The following is a 16112-nucleotide window of genomic DNA, read 5'->3' on the forward strand; positions in this document are numbered from 1 at the left end:
GATTGAGGGTTCAAGTCCCTTTGTGGTTGACTTCAAAGAACCAAGTACTGGATTGCATGTCTCCTCATTACTCCTGGCCTGTTTCAATGATCTTCATCAAGTGAGAATGGCCTTTGTTTAAGTTGAATTATGTAGAATGCAGACTTGATTATGTCATTTATATGAGAATGAAATGACAAAGTGTTGTCAAGGATGACACTTAGACTCAAAACCTCAGAGGTTTTAGAGTCTAAACCATGAAAGCTGATAACCAATATTAAATTGGTTATCAGCCTTACCACTCCACTGACTTCACCGTTGCTTCCCTGTTTCAGTAAGCTCCTCAGAATCCTGCAGTGCTTTACCATCCTGTCACATTACCATCCTCCCATCCATTGGATGGGGTGATGGCCATCCACCAATGAAATGTTTATGGTTTATCCAAGGAATCAATGTCCTTAGATAAAGGAGAGTAAGAAGAGAAACCATAGTAGAATCTGCATTAGTGATTCTCAGAAAGGCAGATTCTAAGCAGTGACACTGGTGGAAACCATATCAGTATTGTTCATAGAGTCTATTTTTGGTTGAACGTGCCATTTTTTACTAATTTATACATTTATGCTTTGTTGTTTTTGTTTGTTTTTTGTACAAACACCCTTTGAATTTCTATAACTTCTGGGACTGCCCCCAATAAACCAGGACTACATAATTAGTTCAGAAAACAGAATTAGAGAGCTTCAGTACATTTTCTAAAAATCATTAATTCTCATTTTTAAACTGCTAAAAAATATGTTTTAATAAATCAAATCAGGTGCATAGTTACTTAAAACACAAAGCTATAAATTAGTAAGTTGCTTCATAAAACTCAGGACATTTTTGAGATATTTCAATACTGGGGTCACTTTAAAAAAAACTATCAATCTTGTGTTAAGATCATGTGAAAGTTGCTAATTAAATAATTAGTTGGTCGGTTGATCCCCTCGTCCAGGGGTCTCCAAGTGCTGTCCTTGAGGGCTGCTGTCCTGCAGCTGCTAAATGCAGCTGGGACAAGGGAGACCCGGTCCCACACACCTGAGTCAAACGGCTGAATCACCTCCTCAGTGTGCAGTCGGGTCCTCCAGAGACCTGCTAATCACCTCATTATTTGTGTGTTGAAGCAGAGACACATCTAAAAGTTTCAGCACACCGGCCCTCGAGAACCAGAGCTGAAAGCCCCTGCACTAGTCTCTTTACCCATTTTTAGTCTAAAAGTGCAGCGTGCTCCTGTATCTGATCTGACGGTGTGAAAACGCCATGATGTTGCACCTTTTATCCTGTCACATCTGAGATAATGTCAGCTTCAAGGTTGTGCTCATGAAAACAGGGGAAGCAGCCAGTACTGAGGTATATATATATAAAAAATAGAGGTTTTGGCCACTTGCTGGCCCTAAGAAAATCTAATTTTATTCACAGACATTCATATGTATTTAGAATGAGTTCAGTTGGAACATTTTCGAGCAAAAATAGAACTTTTGTGAAATAGTTCGGCGAGTATTAACCTTTCTTACATGGTTGATATTTTTTAAGACATAATGTAACATTGTGAATGTCTTCTGAGTCACAATAACAAATTGTTCTACACAAGTGAAAATATATCACTTTCTTTGTTACTGTTTGATATTTCTTGTTATGCATTTTGTTTATTCACTTGTCTCTGTAACTTAACTGACAAAACTAGACAGAATATTCATAACAGCTGAACAAAAATTTACCAGTCTCCAAATTTGAATAAATTCACTAATTAATTGAAGAACAAAGATGAAATGACGCATAATGCAGACTGATTACTTTAAACATTAAGCAGTTTAATTCTGAGCTCTGTAAAGCCTTATAGAAAACGGTCCTCAAAGCAAATTCTACTTGTTGTTTTACATAGATTAGAGCGCTTAATAATAAAAGTTACACAGTGTAACCCTCTAGATATCTCCCCGGTACTGTGTAGCTCCTTATTTCCCTAACCTCAGTTTGCAATCACCTAACGGCAGATCTCATGAAGCAACTCCAGCCAAAGGTTCACAGAGAGAGAGAAAGGAAAGCAAACAAAACGGCCGTAAAAGTGGCTTACAAGAAGGAGAGTGGACTGAGAAGACTTACCGCTGAGCGTCTACTGAAAAGCACTCCGTTCATAAACCAGCGGCAGAAAGTCGGTAAAGGAGCAGAGAGAAGCTGCGGAGCGTCACCGCGGCGCGGAGATAACTGCCACATGTGCGCTACCTGTAGCTGACTGATGTACACGTCGCGCTGCTCAGCCAATCAGAGAGCCAGCCCCTCAGCGCAGTCTGCCCGAGCAGCAGAGCGCAGGCCGCTGACCCGACAGACTGCTGCTGCTGAGCGCTGTAACTAACTGCTGCCGGGTTTTAAAGCTGCCAACCACCGGAGCGTTACATACAAATGTGTCCATATAATGAGAGCACAGCTGTGTGAAGAAGTTTTGATGTCCACAAATTATATTGTCTGAAAAAGTTTCAAGGAGGAACAAAAGTTTACATTTGTGTTTATTTTAGTTGATGACATCACAAAAGGCACAAGACTGGAGAATTCAGCTGGCATTACTAGAATTTGTAAAGTGGGACTGTGATTTCATTCATGCTTTATTTATTTATTTGTTTGTTTGTTTACCTCCAGTTGTTCTGTACCTCCAACTAGGCTTTAGTTTTACAACTGGGAACTGATTTGCATCACAAAAACTCAAAGAACAACCTGAATCCTTTAAGTGTTTTAAAGGAGGCTTCCTGGATGCAGAGCAGGACCAAGGAGCAGAGCAAAAAGCAGGACATTTTTCTGCATTTGGTACTCTAGCCAAACAGCTAGGCAGGGATTTAAAAAGAAGCATCAAAGGAAAATGAGGTGGATTAACAGTGCTTGCCAATAACTGACGGTTTCATCCAGGATATATTACTGTGAAAAGTCGTCTCTGCTGCCCAGAAATGGAGCTGTTAGTACATCATGACAGTTACGAGACAGTCTTCAGTCAGAGACCTCTGCAGATTTGTAGCAAGACTGACTGCTACCAGAGATGCTTCTAGAATACAGCATCACCATTCGCAATGAAGACTTTTGAATATACTTGGATGATATGAGTTATGGCATCATTTGAATTCTCTTTAGGATGAAAAGTAATTTTGAAAATAATTGAATAATCCTCCCTCACTCCTCCTTCCCCAAGATGCATCCTGCCATGAATGACAAACTTCTGCTGCTACCAGTATGCTAATATTCCTGTTTGATTTTTTCTATCTGATTGGGGTCCATTCAATATGTAGTTTTCTGTGTGTATGACCTTTATCAGAATGTTGTCTGTTTCTGACTGCCTGGTGAAAAGGTTGCGGTTTTCTTACTTTTTCTCTGTGGTGTCAAATGATGAAGATGATGTATGAGACAAAGGCTGAAAGGTTATTATGCTGCTTCAGTAACGTTATTAAAGTATGCACATGTGCAGAGTTGATTTTATCATGGTTAGTTAAGGTTTTACAACAATAAACACAAAAAACAACCATTAGAGGTTATTCTGTAACTTCATAAAAATATATTCACTACTAAATAATGTAATTCACCACTTTTTTTGTTTTACTGTAATTTCTGTGAAATGGAGGTGATCTGAGTATTTACAGTTGCATTCAGTGAAATTTTGACTTCACATGAACTATTCAAACAAAACTGTACACATTTTTATTTCCTGTTGAACTATTTAGATAAAATGTATAATATTATTAGGAATATAATACCTTTAAGACTCAAATGAACTCATATTGCTTTAAAACACACAGCTGGGCATGAAATCCTGCTGAAGCAGAGTTGAGCTCAGCTTTTTAGGGAGTCTAGTTGAGTCCAGCAGTTAACATAATTTCCATTGTGTGTTATCGCCTTCCACTGTTTCATTTGAATAGGCTTCCAGGTTCCACCTGCCAGCCCAGAGGTAGGTCCTTTAAAGCCATGTCACAGTATTTGCCTTCCCTAACTTTTAGCACTTCATCACTTCTGTAATGACTGTGTAATACCAACTAAAATACACTCTTAGAAACCATTAGAAGTGTGAGCAAACATACCAAGTGATTATTTAAATGATTACCTAGTTTAGGAATCACTAATCTAATCCCCTTCCTCTCAGGAATGTGTTTTCTGAGTTAATCTTTCATTGTCTGTTTTACTTGCTGGCAGCTGTTGGCAGTTGGGATTATTACCTCTGGTGTTGATAAAGTGCTGCAAAACTGAAAAGCATCAGTTGTGCAAGATAAACTGAGCATGTACTTAAACAATCTGATGGCATCTTTACGGTGGCATCTGGAATGCCACATGGATAAAATTTAAATGTAACTATAAATAGGATAGTAAAACAGCTAAGATTATTATCCATCCAGCACCTTCACTGTTTGGATTACTCGTTTTTGGCATTCCAACTTTACTTTAGGGGAAGTCACCTTCTGATTATCCACACCCCACCCAGTCTACGTATATGATGTCACTGTGTTTTCTTAGACAGATCCACCCATCAAACAACACAGTTAAAAAGCAGACGACATAAAGCTGGAGGTGTTAAAACAGTTGTGAACATATAAGTTTGATCTCTATCACCGTAAACATGAATGGCCTAAAAACTTGGGGTCTTTTTAGAGACATGACTCCAGGTTGAGAAGAATGGAAGTACAAGAGGGCAGTAGTTGGAAGGCAGGTTATAAATGCAGTGGGATGTTTAATCAAAGGTAACAAAATCCAAATTTACAAAAATGTGAGGAACCCTAAAGGCCGAAACATCAAGCTAGCACAGATAACCAGGAGCTAAGAGGAGAATTTGACAGAGTGAATGAAAGCATGAGGCTTTTATGGGACTGGAGTGTCTTGTATAGAAAACAAGCAAGTGATTACAAAGGAATCAAATGTGAAGGAACCAAAGACCTGAAGGCAACTGAGGGGGTTGAGTGAGGAATTGATAGAACCCTAGCAAAACCAGGAGAACCAATCCAAAATACACATAAGACAAAGCAACTCCCATGGCACCTCACACTGTCTGGTGAACATTGGAAACATCATTGTATTACTTTTTCTCTGTTAAAGATTATCCACAAACGATCTCAATCGCTTCTTCCCAGTCAACCATTTTTGTTTAATCTGAGCTCATATTTGTTCCCAAGAGGTTTTATGAGACAACCTGTCTGACATCTGAATGTTTTAGTTAAATCGGTTCAAGTGTGATGTGTTACTCCTGCCATGTGGCTTGACACCAAAAACTGTACAATCAAACCTGTTATACCTATGACTTTTCATCGTCATGTATGTGTTGCCTCAAGTTTTGAAAATTGGACGACAATTTTAAAATCTTCCCCTGTGAACCAGGCATTAGCGGTTCTTGACCCCTCTGGGTGTGAAAGAGAAGGGATGTCTTCAACGCCCAGAGCAGGCTGAATAACTGGGTCTATAAGGAAGATGAAGAAGTGGGTTATTTTCTACTCCCCCAGGAAAAATAAGCTAAGTCTGCTATAACTCTTGGCTAAGGTACAATAGACTTGTGAAAAACCCAGGGTAATGAGGACTTGTGGAGAGTCCCTGAATCAGAAGACTTGACAAGAGGCCAGGGCTTCGGAGACTGAAGAAGATATTCTAATGATAAGGAAGATGCTGACAGTGTAGAAGATTACTAAGGTTCTAAAAGATGGTGATGATGATGAAGATATTGCTGCTGCTGCTGCTGCTGCTGCTGATGATGATGATGATGATGGAGTTGAAAAAGAGAAATAATGATGCTCAGGTGAGGGTATGACCCTCAGGAGGAGAGATGTTTGTGGGAGCTTCATCTGCTTTAAAACATGACACTGTCAATGGAGGCGAAGTAAAGGCTCTGAAAGTTGAGGCATAGAGTAAGACAGGAGGAAGTTGATAAGTAGTTCAGACAGCACCATCTCTCGCTCTCCTTCTTATGCCCCTAGAACCAAGCAGCATGACTTGAGTTGACTCAACTCTACTCTACATAGTTCAGGTGGTTTTTCTCTACAATTGAACTGCAGCTCCAGCAGGTGGGATCATCGTATAGATGGGCGATTTCAGAGTCCCACAAACAGCACAATGTGATGTGTTTGCAACACAAGCACAACACAACAACAGAGGACATGGAAGCAATGTTGAACATTCTGACCAGTCTGTGGCTTTTTCTCAGAATCATTAAATATTGTGAGTTATTATAAAATGCAGGTCAGATTATTGCAAAAAAGTCACTCTCGTGACTCAACCAGTCACTCCTCCCCCGAGCCAATCGGCGGAGGAGTTACCAGCAGTCTTCAAAGATCGTGTTTTCAGCTTGACTGAAGCAGTGAATTGGCAACTGCCAGTTGCAAAGCAACGAATCCAAGAGTGGCATTTATTTTCCTTGATGTTGATTGGCTATAAACCCAAGAGCAGACATAAAAAGGCTAGTGCAAAGATGGCTTCCATTGTGTGTAAAAGTGAATGTTTAGTTTTTTTTTTTGTGTGTGTGAACTTTTAAAATAGGCAGTTATAAGTGTTGTTAGAGTATTTACAGATTTTAACTATTTGCTTGTGACTGTGGTCCCTAACTCCAGGAAATACTGGAGTTAGCCTCTGACTACAGCGCAATATATAGCATAGGTATTTATGTAATCAACATAAATATATGCTGTAAATCCAGAAGCTACAAGAGGTGAACAGTAATTCCAGTTACTTGTATGTATTTTATGAATGGAGTAAAACAAGACAAGTAAAATGAGGGCCGAGTGTGTGAGATCACAGATGTGGTGCTCCCAGCTCTCAGAAGCAAACAGCAACTTTTGGCTTGGATGTCCTTGAACAAACTGAGTAAACATGTGCATAAGTGTGAGCTGGATGACAGAGGTGCCAATATATGTTCTACGACCACTTAGTGTGTGAGAACATACACCTGTTCACACAGTAATGTTGGAGAGACCCGTAGGACCTGCTACAAGTCTTTATTAAAGGGGAACTGGTTTCAGTTTCACCTGGTTCTTAAGAATTCTGTGAGGTTCTCATATTTCTGTTCATGTATAAATGAAGGAAAATGTTTGTTTTCTAATGATCACAGACTGGTCGTGCCAGGTTTCCTTCCCTCCTGATGTACACCATAACTAGTCAACCAAACCTCACCCAACGTTGGACGATAGAAACATTATCTGTTGCTTTTTTAGTTTGCTCAGTTTCTGCTTGCATCGACTTACACTGTTTGTTTTGCAGCAGCAACTGATAAATTCTGATCTGAATAGCACACTTCAGTGAAGAGGCAAGCTATCAGGCTTTTCACATAATTTTTCTACTAAAACAGACTGGTTCCGTCACTGTGACTGTCCTGGGGTTCCTTCTGAAAGCTTTTATGTTTGATGCAAACTTCACAGCTTGGTTAGCAACTGGAAAGGCCCCAGATCTGTTATGTAACTACATCATATTGAACTGTGTCACACGCTGTTTGCTCGTGTCATACTAATGGCAGTGAGAGCTGAATGCACTGTGCCACATCCCTACGTAGGATGTGATGTCATCAACTGTAAGTGCTTTGGAGCAAAGAGAGGGGAAAGCAGCTGCTGAAATCCCTGACTCATAAAAGGGGAGGGAGAAGTGGGGGGAGGGGGGGGCAGGTGAAGGAACTGAGATCTGGATGATTACTCAGGTTTTCCGTTTGGTCAAGGCTGGCCATCTGACAGAAAAACAACAGTGGATGTCACATTAGGCCATGGTGACAGTTGGGTGGCCCTTGGCTGAGGGGAGGTATTCAGATAGAGAGGTGGCTTTGACCACTTTGTCATCAAATCACCACAGAGCTCAAATTATATATATGTGTGTGTGTGTGTGTGTGTGTGTGTGTGTGTGTGTGTGTGTGTGTGTGTGTGTGTGTGTCACTCACACTTTGTGTCATAGTTCAAGGTCTGACTCGGTGACATAGGTGAGGAACAGGCAAGTTTGGGCCAGGGAGCAACGCTCTGGCCTGCCCTGAGAAGTCCAGCTCTTTGTCGGCAGGGAAACGGTGCCAGATTGTTGAGCACACGCCAAAGCTGAGAAGTCATCTTCCCACTGCAACCCTGAAACCACAAACATTAGCAGTTAATAAATGTAATTTTATTACTCGAAAGTTTCTTGAAGTGTTAGAAGGGCGGTATTATGTAAAATCAACTTTTTGAGATTTACTTCATGTTATATTGTTATTCCCTCATTAAAAAAACATACCTAGAGTGTTGCTTTGATTCTTTCATTTTGAAATTTATTACGAGAAATCTATTAATCTCCCCTGGTAGTCACTCTGCTTGCAGAAGCAGGTCCTGTGACCAAGCATTGCCTTTTGCACAAAGCTCCTTCTCAGTGCTGCAGACTCCAAGCTGAGTTTCTGCATTACACAGCAGCCCTCCCCCCAACACTTCCACCCAGCTCCTCCAGACTAGCGGCAGCAGCAATTAGCAAACACCTGTTAGAACTGTGCATCTGCTGAGCTCATCGTATGAGCTACATCTCCATGAAACGAAACACTGGTAAAAACATAATTATATGCTTGATAAGGAGCTTTGTGGTGATGACATGCTGAAGGCAGAGTGTCGCAAAGAGCAAATTTAAAAAAAGATTTAATTTCTCAACAAATCTTAAGACAATTCTAGATTTTGTGAAGATGTTGGCTGACGGAGCGTCATTATCCAGTCATCTCAGTCCAGTAGAAAATATGTGTTATAGGACGTTTTTTGTGAGCCGATGTTTCTGGAGGAATGGGTCAATATTCCAACGAACTATTGTGAGAATATTTGACCAGAAACAGGCACTTTTCGAAAGTAGTTGTTTCAAATACTGAAAGTAATGTTTGTAAATTTCTGAATATAAGAAGATTATGCTTGAATTTTGCAAACTGAATTCGTTTCCGTAATCTTAACTGACCTGAGGCAGCAAAGATTTTTTTTTAACTTTTTATTTTATCAGAATAAAGGTCAAAAAGTTAGAAAAAAAAACACGGTGTGACATTTCTGGTTTCAACTATAAATATGTAAATGATATTCAATAGGGGAATAATTAGAATGTGGTCATTTTAAGTCTTACCATTGTCCTCTGACGTAACGTCAGACTGGATGCTGGCAATATGGAATGGTGGAGATGTAGAGGGTTCTGAAGGTAGCTTGAGAGTGGGTGTTTCCTAAGAATCAACAGTTGATTGTCAAAACATAGACAAAAAAAAAAAAAAATACAGGAAAGTCATGGTTGATTTTACAAGATAACCCCAAAGGAAACATCAAGGTCATCCCTCTAATCCCAAACTTTAGCACTTTTTTTTGAAAGGATCAGTGTCAGAGCCTAAAGACTAAACTCAACTCCTGACATCTGTTGCAGGGCAACAGTCACTTCCGGAGATAAGTCCAGATTTTTTAAACATCATGACCAGTTTTCTGCCTGAGTTTTCAATCTGTGTCACATGACCTGCTCTGTGGGCTGTGCTGACCTGACAGATGTCTGTCTAGTGTAAACAGCACAGACAACATTAAGAATTCACTTCATGATGTCCAACAAAAAGGGAGAAATTAATAATTCTTTCCTAAAGTTGCTCTCTCTCCATCCCCACAAACACAACAAACTAGAACTGTACTGAAAAATGTTTAATTTGGCATTGAGTATTGTCAAAATAGTCAAAACATGCTAGCGTTAGCCGAGCACATCAACAAACGTTCTCTACATGAAACTACCATCAGTAGGAGCAACACGTGTTAACAGAGGAGCTGTGTCGAGTCAGGTTTACCTTTCAGAAACAAGAAGCTCACACACACTCCAGTTAGAACAGAAAACTCTTGTGTTAAAGACTTTTGCCAGTGGCGGAGCCAGACTTTTATCATTGGGGGGCCAGATGGCAGATTGTGGCCCTTCTGCATTCTTGATTTGTTCTTTCTAATTAACAGCCTCTCCACCCTCAACACCACTTAAAAACAATAAACTGGAGGACAAAGAATGATCGATCATTACCTGATCAAACAGGTAGATGATGACATCCTCTTCAAAGGAAACACTTTTCTTTATTTTCATTTTCTCACTTTTACTCCTCCTCTGTGGTATTCGTGAATGATCATCGTTTTGATGGGTTTTCTGACAGATCTCAGGGTTCCACGTCCTTAAGCTGTCCCTGTCTGTGTCCTGACCGCTCGTCTTGAGACAAAAAGATCTTTGGGCGTCATTGTGTTCTACAGCAGACATCTTGTTATTTCTTCCAGAACTTCCTCTATGTCTAATAAATGTCCTCAAATTCAGAGAGGAGTAAACGTGGCATAATTTATTTATAGTTATACAATTATCAGAAAGAATGATGAGCCTGTTGAAGGAATCCATGACAATGGCATGCTGCTGGGTTGCTTCATTCAAAAAGTGCTTAATCCAATAAAAAATGTCCACCATATGGAAAGTTGTTCCTTCCTGGTTGGCATGGCTTGGTAAACCTTTGATGACGGGATCTAAAAACCTCAGCTGTCCACTGAGCTCCGATGGGGGACAGAAGTGTTGTGGGAAACAAAATCCAGATGAAGCTAGCCAATCTGATGTGTGCTTAGTATTTCTCTGTGAGTTAGGGGCTGAACACTCCGTCCAATCAAGGACACAGATGTAGGAACCCACTTCATTGTCCTCACACTCCTCTTCATTCCTGCATCAATGATTCAGGGCATCCACAGGGCAGTTTCAGTACACCTGAAGATATACTGATTCACATTTGATACATTAGTGATATTACAGGCAGAAAGGAGAGGACTGTTACTTTATGGGATAAAGAGGGCATGCTTTCTACTGACTGGAGGAGAGACACTATGATAATCCCAGATTGACACACGGGAGTCATCTGACGAGACTTTCTACTAAATGTCTGAATGACAGAGATTTGCCAGTTGTTGCACATTCTGCACACAAACGCGCTCATGCACACTTACGGGTCCATTATTGGGTCTCTCAGCCCCAGGCCTGAATAAATATCGGCAGTCTTCCATCTGCAGAGACAAAGACGCAATAGGAAACTTTTACTGCTCTGCAGTAACCAAGCAACCGTTGGACAAGTGACTCAGGAAAGGAAGAGAGGAGCTGACTCACAGCAGCTGTGACGTAAAGGGATGTAAAAGGAGACACACACATACAAACACACACACACACACCTGGGAGGAGGATAAAATCTGCCCCGTTTGGGTAAATTAACACCTCACTGTGTAACAGGTGGAGGGGCTCCGGAGGAAGAGGGGGAAACAGACTTTTCCAAACAACCAGTCCAGAAAGAGACACACTGTGGTGCCTTCAACAGCAATAGACACAACTCACATCTTTAGTGTCCTCATGCAGACATCCAGTCATATGCAGGTGAAATTACCTTCTTTTAATTTCGTCCCGGCTGCATTTCCTGTTTGAAAACAACTTGTTCACTGAAATTACCAGGGCAGCTCCACCCCTGCTGTAGTTCAACTCTGAAAATGCAGAACGTGTTCAAATCTGCAGCTTCATGAGTTTGCACAATATGCTGCAGCAAAGTGTCTCTGCAGCCACAACCAAGATAAAGCAGTAGCTTTTTCACAAACACGTCCTACCTTGCATCCTTCAAAGCTCAGTCATCGTCCTGCTTTTACCACGCTGTGGCGAACCTGGTCGAGCTTCCTGCAAGAGAAGAGGCAGAGGAGACAGAGGAGACAGGGAGACGATCTGAAAATGAAAGGGAGGAGGGCAAAGAAGAGCGAATGTATAGAAGGGATGAAAACGGTGTGAGGACAAAGAAAGGACAAAGAGCTTACATATCCGTCTCTCCGCCAGCAGGTTCCTGGCCTTCCTGCAGCAGAGCGCCGGATGCAATCAATAACATCAGCGCTAATGTAACACAGAGTCCAGTTATAAAGACTAACAGTGTAGGTGTCACTGCTATGCAGACAGTTTTGTGTGAAAGTATTGATACCCATTGAGATTTTACACATTTTATTATATTTTGTTTTCACTAAAAGTTCAATAAAGTTTATGTGATAAACCAAAACAGAAGGTGAACTTCTGCCACAGTCTCACATGATTTGCTGACTCAAACAGCTTTTATGACAGGGCTGCAACTTTTCATCACCTCCACCCCTGCTGAAGGAGAGCATCCTCACAGCATAATGCTGCCACCACCATGTTCCATTGTGGGATGGTGGGTTTAGCTTTCTTCACCACATAACTTTACATTTTGCCCCATCTTCCCGCTCAACACACACTGGTTGGAGATCATTTATGAAAATCATTTTTCAAGCCTTACCACAAACATACAATTGGATTTAAGCCTGGATTTTGACTGGGACATTCTAATAGATGTCTTTGTGTTGATCTAAAGCCTTTTATTATAGCTCAGGCTCGTTCTGTAGTTACCTCCATCCATCTCCTTATATTTATACATTTCCTAAAAGCTTAAGGCTCAAACCAATTTAAAAATGTGAACAACTCTATCTATCTATCTATCTATCTATCTATCTATCTATCTATCTATCTATCTATCTATCTATCTATCTATCTATCTATCTATCTATCTATCTATCTATCTATCTATCTATCTATCTATCTATCTATCTATCTATCTATCTATCTATCTATCTATCTATCTATCTATCTATCTATCTATCTATCTATCTATCTATCTATCTATCTATCTATCTATCTATCTATCTATCTATCTATCTATCTATCTATCTATCTATCTATCTATCTATCTATCTATCTATCTATCTATCTATCTATCTATCTATCTATCGTAATTAAGTAATTAAGAAATGTTGCTCTCTCTCCATCCCCACAAACACAACAAACTAGAACTGTAATGAAAAATGTTTAATTTGGCATTGAGTATTGTCAAAATAGTCAAAACAATAGTCATTTGGCCACATGGAATTCAAAATGTTCACATTTTTAAAACTCGATCGATTGATCGATTGATCTTGCACAGAAAGATAAATAGTTTTCAAAGTGTTTCCCAATTTGTATAGGTTTAGACTTCTAAAGGGCTCTTTTTGTTTCACTTAGTGAATAGAGTTACTGAAATATTTTTATTTATTGATTATGACTCCGCATTTAATGCACAACTTGTAGACATTTATCTGTAAGCACTGGCTCCCTCTTGAGGTTATAATTGAGAAATGGCAGAAATGCAGCTGTCAAAAAGCCTAAATATATACCATTGGTTATGGGTATATGATTTTATTCTGCTTTGTATTTATTTTCTGATAACTTCCCAGCTACTAATACTGAATACTTCTTTCTGGATTAAAATAGATATTACTGCCCCTTTTGGTTACATACTTGTACAATAAATCTGGACACTTGTTCCACACAAGTTTTATGTAGATTTTGTCCTTCTGCTGGCAACAAAATCACTGATGCTGGAGTTTTTGCTTCACACACCCAGACAGCATCAGGATGTTGTTCCCAGAAGGCAACAATGTAACCATTCAGTCCATCTCTGGTTCCCAGTGAGGGCATATTAAAGAAAACAAAGGAAATGCTTAGAAAAAGAGAAACAAAGGGTTGGACAGATGGTGCAGTTCCTTCTTTCAGTTCAACCCCCCATCTTCAGACATGCGTCCTTCCTCTGCATTGAATCCCAGATTGGGTCAGCGAATGCTGGACCCAGAAGCACATGTGAAGACTGAATGGACCTGTTCTTGTCTGTTTCCTGGTCTGCTTTCATATCAGAGCTATGATGGATGTGTCCAGTGTGAGGATCTCATAATCTGATATGCCACCAGCTTCTGAATCCAAATGTCAGATGAATGATTGATACTTCTTTGGTTTCAGAACTGTGCCTCGACTAGTGTGCAGCTCTGTTGCTATGGGTTACTGTTTATTTGATCAGAGTCAGCTCCTTTGTGTTCTCCCAGAGATGTGGCTGTGCGTCTCATGCACCTCCGTCGGTGTGTGACAGGAGAGTATAACGTCCCTCTCACGTGTTTGTTTAAGCAGCTTGAAATTTATGACCCGTCTGTTTTAGGACCACAGTAGCCTACTGCTCCGATTGAGTTGTAACTTACATACTACATGCCAAAAAGTGCTGTATCCACTTACACTGCAGGCGCAGAATCATCACATCCAGCCGGCAGACGGCAAGTGACACCCAACAATCTGTGGGGGGAGTGTAATTGGAGAGGATTGGGATTATTCTGAGCATGCCAAATACACTGTGAGCGAGTTCAAGAAGGAATAAAGCACTGTCTCTGTCTGAGGTCTGTGGAGTGAGGCAATGCACTGTGGGTAATATGGGCCTGTGCAGCATTCAGTCAGACCACTGGAAGTGCTGTTCGCAGCCTTTATTTGGACACGGCAGAGTGTGCAGGGGCTGTGGACTGGGAGGGAGTGACATGAGGCACAAGTTAAAGTGATAAATCTGGTATGTCCTGTTGGTTCAAGGTGTGTGGCTTCAATGGTAACACACTTTATAACAGCTTTGTGTTGTTTGGATGCTAAACTTTGTTCAGAGTGGAAACATTATCCAGGTCTGCCTGTTTGTGGCAGTAATGTGGATTAGATCCACAGAACAATGTCAGATTAACTTTAAGCAGGAGATCATGGGCATCACTTCATCTGGAGTCAGAGGTATTTCTGATCACTCCTGCTTCCCCATCTTTCCACATGTAGAGACACCGTCTGACTGTGAGGACATGTAGAGACATCAGACCGAAGACAGACGGATATAGAGTCGGGCAGGGAGTGCTTTCCAAGGAGTCTGTTTTTGCTTATTTCCTAATGGATCATTATTTATCATTTATGAAAGAAATTTAGAGCCACTGAAAAGAATGAAAAATAAATCTGACTTTTGATTTTCAAAAGAAAGACAAAAAAAATCAGGATTTTTTTTTTATTTGGTGGCGGTAAACCTCTTCTACAGTTATTTTAAAAAAAAGTTATAAATAGTTAATTATCTAGCTGAAAAATAAGCATGGTTTTTACAGGGACTACAAATGGAATGGAGGACAAAGTCTACAGGGAGGAGAATTTTGTGCAAAGTGTTTCACTTTCTTTAATCAGCCTACTTTTCCTGATCTTGTTACTGCTTAACGATTTACAGTCTTCTTACTTATTAATTAGTTTCTTAGTCAGTTACATAGTTTTTTAGGGATAAACTTGTTGCTTACTTGTTTCTGTCTTAGTTTACTTATTTGTCTATCTATGTACTGTCTAATTAACTAATCATACTGATTAAGGCATTACTCATTTATGTATGTATTAATTATATTATTTAACCTAATTACTGCTCTATCTACTCACTCTTTTATTACATACTTATTTGTTTGCGTTCTTATTTGTTTTTTATCCACTAACTTGTCCATCCATCCATCCATCCATCCATCCATCCATCCATCCATCCATCCATCCATCCATCCATCCATCCATCCATCCATCCATCCATCCATCCATCCATCCATCCATCCATCCATCCATCCATCCATCCATCCATCCATCCATCCATCCATCCATCCATCCATCCATCCAGGTGGTCTCTGGTGTTTTCTGTACTGTACAGCTGTTCGCTGTTGGTCACTTTATTTGAACTGGAGTTTCCCTGTTGTATTGCAATGAACTGCCACAATGAAGGCAGTTCATTGTATTGCTTTCTTATATATATTGCTCAAAAAAATAAAGGGAACACTCAAATAACACATCCTAGATCTGAATGAATGAAATATTCTCATTGAATACTTTGTTCTGTACAAAGTTGAATGTGCTGACAACAAAATCACACAAAAATCATCAATGGAAATCAAATTTATTAACCAATGGAGGCCTGGATTTGGAGCCACACACAAAATTAAAGTGAAATGTTCCCTTTATTTTTTTGAGCAGTATATATTATTTACAATAGCAAAGTAGGAAAACTCATATGTGAATAAATATATTCACATATGAGTTTTCCTACTTTGCTATTTTCTTATTACTGGACTTAGTTATCGATTTGTATACAACTTATTTTCTTGCTAAGTTACCAATTACTTATCTATGAACCTGTTTAGATATTTACTTAATTATTAACTCATTTCTAATGTATTATCTGGTCTTCTATGTATTGCTTTCTTATTATCTTACTTATCTACCTAGAAATGTGTCTGCTAGTTGAGAGTGGATGTGAATGAATTGAATAA

The 16112-nt window shown here is 39.8% G+C and overlaps 2 protein-coding genes across 2 annotated transcripts in view; both read right to left on the reverse strand.

Annotated features, from left to right (window-relative positions):
- The window catches only part of bhlha15 (basic helix-loop-helix family, member a15), a 6323-nt gene extending 4003 nt beyond the window's left edge, over positions 1-2320 (reverse strand). Inside the window, exon 1 of the mRNA XM_015002625.2 lies at positions 2113-2320. Within this exon, the coding sequence (XP_014858111.2) occupies positions 2113-2223 (111 nt within the window). The 5' untranslated portion in view covers positions 2224-2320. The remainder of the gene's footprint in view (positions 1-2112) is intronic.
- LOC106903239 (uncharacterized) overlaps positions 1-12456 on the reverse strand; it is a 14084-nt gene extending 1628 nt beyond the window's left edge. Inside the window, exons 1-4 of the mRNA XM_088016406.1 lie at positions 10914-12456; positions 9964-10633; positions 9052-9145; positions 7880-8054 (exon numbers count right to left, since the gene is read on the reverse strand). Of these exons, the coding sequence (XP_087872532.1) occupies positions 7888-8054; positions 9052-9145; positions 9964-10633; positions 10914-10921 (939 nt within the window). The 5' untranslated portion in view covers positions 10922-12456 and the 3' untranslated portion in view covers positions 7880-7887. The remainder of the gene's footprint in view (positions 1-7879; positions 8055-9051; positions 9146-9963; positions 10634-10913) is intronic.
- Positions 12457-16112: the final 3656 nt, after the last annotated feature.

This window comes from Poecilia mexicana, unplaced genomic scaffold (assembly GCF_051168715.1).
Source record: "Poecilia mexicana isolate PSO_F unplaced genomic scaffold, ASM5116871v1 scaffold_19, whole genome shotgun sequence".
In the NCBI taxonomy this organism is placed as follows: domain Eukaryota; kingdom Metazoa; phylum Chordata; class Actinopteri; order Cyprinodontiformes; family Poeciliidae; genus Poecilia; species Poecilia mexicana.